The sequence below is a fragment of the Fukomys damarensis genome, unplaced genomic scaffold, assembly GCF_012274545.1.
Source record: "Fukomys damarensis isolate Sample0158 unplaced genomic scaffold, DMR_v1.0_HiC HiC_scaffold_20, whole genome shotgun sequence".
Classification (NCBI taxonomy): domain Eukaryota; kingdom Metazoa; phylum Chordata; class Mammalia; order Rodentia; family Bathyergidae; genus Fukomys; species Fukomys damarensis.
The window spans coordinates 1,420,170-1,422,472 of record NW_022900932.1 but is presented as its reverse complement, the minus strand read 5'-3'; the positions used below and the strand labels follow the sequence as shown (position 1 = coordinate 1,422,472).

The window sequence follows — 2,303 nt, the reverse complement described above, 5'->3', positions numbered from 1 at the left end:
GCGGCTCCCGACCTGAGCTCTCCCCGCCCCAGCCCGGGCTTTTGTGTTAGGGCTTTTACTTAGCAGTTAAAGACTTGTCCCTTGAGAAAAGGGTTTCCCAGCAGGTCTGAGCCTCTTGCTTGGTCTGAACTCTAGTTTTCCAATAAAACCCACTCAAGCTCAGAAGTGTGGAGTACGCATGGGTGGGAGTAAGGGATCGCGAAACGCCGGAGAACCAGAACGACCGGTGATGACGCCGCGACCTAAATTGTGGCCTGGGACTGGCTCGGGCGAGGCCTTTGTCACCAGGGACTCGGCCTCGGGTGGAGGCTGGGAGTGCTGGGTGGGGGTGGCAATCTCTGCTGTGTTTCGGCAAAAAGCCTAACTGGTGTAGATCCCGGTAGATTGCCTGTCCCTACCCTCTCCCCACCCACGCGCCTCCAGAATGCCAAAGACCGTGCGCTCCATAAGCGCTGTGCCTCAGGTCGACTCCCGGTGGTGGGTGGGTGAGAAGGATTCATGGAAGGGATATGAACACCGACCTGCCCAGGAAGTTTCCTCCCGATCCAAAAGCAAAGAGGCGTGCGTGTCCAGACCAACCTGCTAGAAATGCGCGGTTTAGGCACCTTCCCCTCTTATTTCAGCTCGGTAACCCTGGACGAAGGCACCCAGCCCGGGCGTGGTGGCAGATGCTTGTAATCCCAGCACGCTGGAAGGCTGAGACAAGCAGATCGAGAATTCAGGCCCAGCCTGGGTAATTTAGTGAGGCTGTTTTTGAAATTTTTAAAAGTGGGGTAGGAGGTAGGAGATGTAGCCATCCCCCAGTACTGTTATCGGCCTCTCCTAGGCTTGGGTCGGTTTGCTCTCTGCTGATCACATCAAAGGAGGCCATGTTTTGTGGTAAAAAGGAAAAAAGAATTTATTCACATCTAGTTTTGAAGAGATGGGGAGGCTATTTGCTTCAAATTACCATCTCACCCTGTCCAGCGGCCAAGGGTCTTCTCCAGTAAGGAACAGAGGGGAGGGGAGCACAGAAAGACCATGCAGACCACACCTGCTTTAACGTCTGTCTCGAGCCCTCTCCGGTTCTACGTCCTCCCAGGAGAAAGGAAACTGGGCTCTTGCCTCCTGGGGATGCCATCTGCATATTCTGTCACTTTTAGGCAGGCGTGAGGAGGGTGCTGGTTGTGTTCAGCAGGTAGAAGCTTGGAGAAGTTGCTTATCTCTAAAAGAAAAAAGAAAAAAAAACCCTAACTTTTAAGAATTCTGTTTTGACTAGGCTTGCCAGCACACTCTTGTAATCCCAGCACTCAGGAGGGTTAAGTCCCAGGCCAGCGGAGAGCTACATAATGAGTTCGGGGCCAATGTGGACTACAAAGCAAGACCCTATCTCAGAAACCAAAATAAATACAATTCCACTTTGCACTGTCAGTTACAGTACCAAAAGAAAAGGCCAACATGTCTTCAGATTAGACCCGAGCATCACACCTGACTTCCCACAGGTGGGGGGGGCGCTGGGAGACCCTCAGGCCCTCTCAGTTCCCAGCTCTGTGCAGTTCTCTCACATGCAACACAGAGCTGAGACCAAGGATTGGGAGAGACCCCGGCACCTTGCAGGGAGCCCTGAGGGAAACAGGTGAGGAAGACCTGCCTGTGGGGGGCACCAGGGCTGGCGGTGCCTGGGATAAGAATCTGCAAAGCACCCTCTGGCCTTCTCGCACAGCCCCAGCACTCCGGCGAGCCTTGCAGGGGAGACTCTAGAGAGTTCTCTCCCTTCCTTCCTTCCCTTAGTCCCTCCCTCCTTTCCTGGTCTTGCCTCCCTGTTTCCATGACAACTCCAAGGGAGCCTAAACTGGGGCTTGAATGCCTGGGTGAGAGGAGGAGAGAGGTGGTCCCAGAGCGGAGGGAGAGGGAGTTGGGGGACGTCTGAAGCTCCCCCCTGCCTCGGTCCCTTTAAGCTCCCCCCTCCCCGCCCTCCCTCCGCCCCCCGCCGCTGTCTCCATCCCTCCGGCTCTGCGCTGCAGCCGCTGCGCCATCCCGGACCCAGACTCCGGCGCCGGCCGGGGCCCCTGACTCCGGCTGCAGGGACCCTGTCCCAGCGGGAGTGCAAGCATGTCAGCGGAAAAGTCAGGTAAAAACGCAACGACAAGCCCCCATCCTCTCCGGATTCCCCCTATCCCACCCGGCGGTTCGGTTCCAGCCCCGTCTCTCCAACCCCCTCCCCCGCTTTCTGTCGCCCACCTTTTTTCCTCCTCCTTCTGTCTCAGTCTCAGCCCCTTGCCAACAACATGAGCAGGGGCGGCTGAGGGGCAAGGGAGGGAGAG

At 56.7% G+C, this 2,303-nt stretch overlaps 2 protein-coding genes across 2 annotated transcripts in view; one reads left to right on the top strand and one right to left on the bottom strand.

Moving 5' to 3' along the window:
• Ppt2 (palmitoyl-protein thioesterase 2) overlaps window positions 1-447 on the bottom strand; it is an 8,932-nt gene extending 8,485 nt beyond the window's left edge. The window contains exons 1-2 of the mRNA XM_010609937.1: window positions 414-447; window positions 177-341 (exon numbers count right to left, since the gene is read on the bottom strand). Coding sequence (XP_010608239.1) covers window positions 177-341; window positions 414-447 — 199 coding nt within the window. The remainder of the gene's footprint in view (window positions 1-176; window positions 342-413) is intronic.
• A 1,360-nt stretch (window positions 448-1,807) lies between these two features.
• Window positions 1,808-2,303, top strand: part of Prrt1 (proline rich transmembrane protein 1) — a 2,522-nt gene continuing 2,026 nt past the window's right edge. The window contains exons 1-2 of the mRNA XM_010609936.2: window positions 1,808-1,850; window positions 1,938-2,110. Of these exons, the coding sequence (XP_010608238.2) occupies window positions 1,808-1,850; window positions 1,938-2,110 (216 nt within the window). The remainder of the gene's footprint in view (window positions 1,851-1,937; window positions 2,111-2,303) is intronic.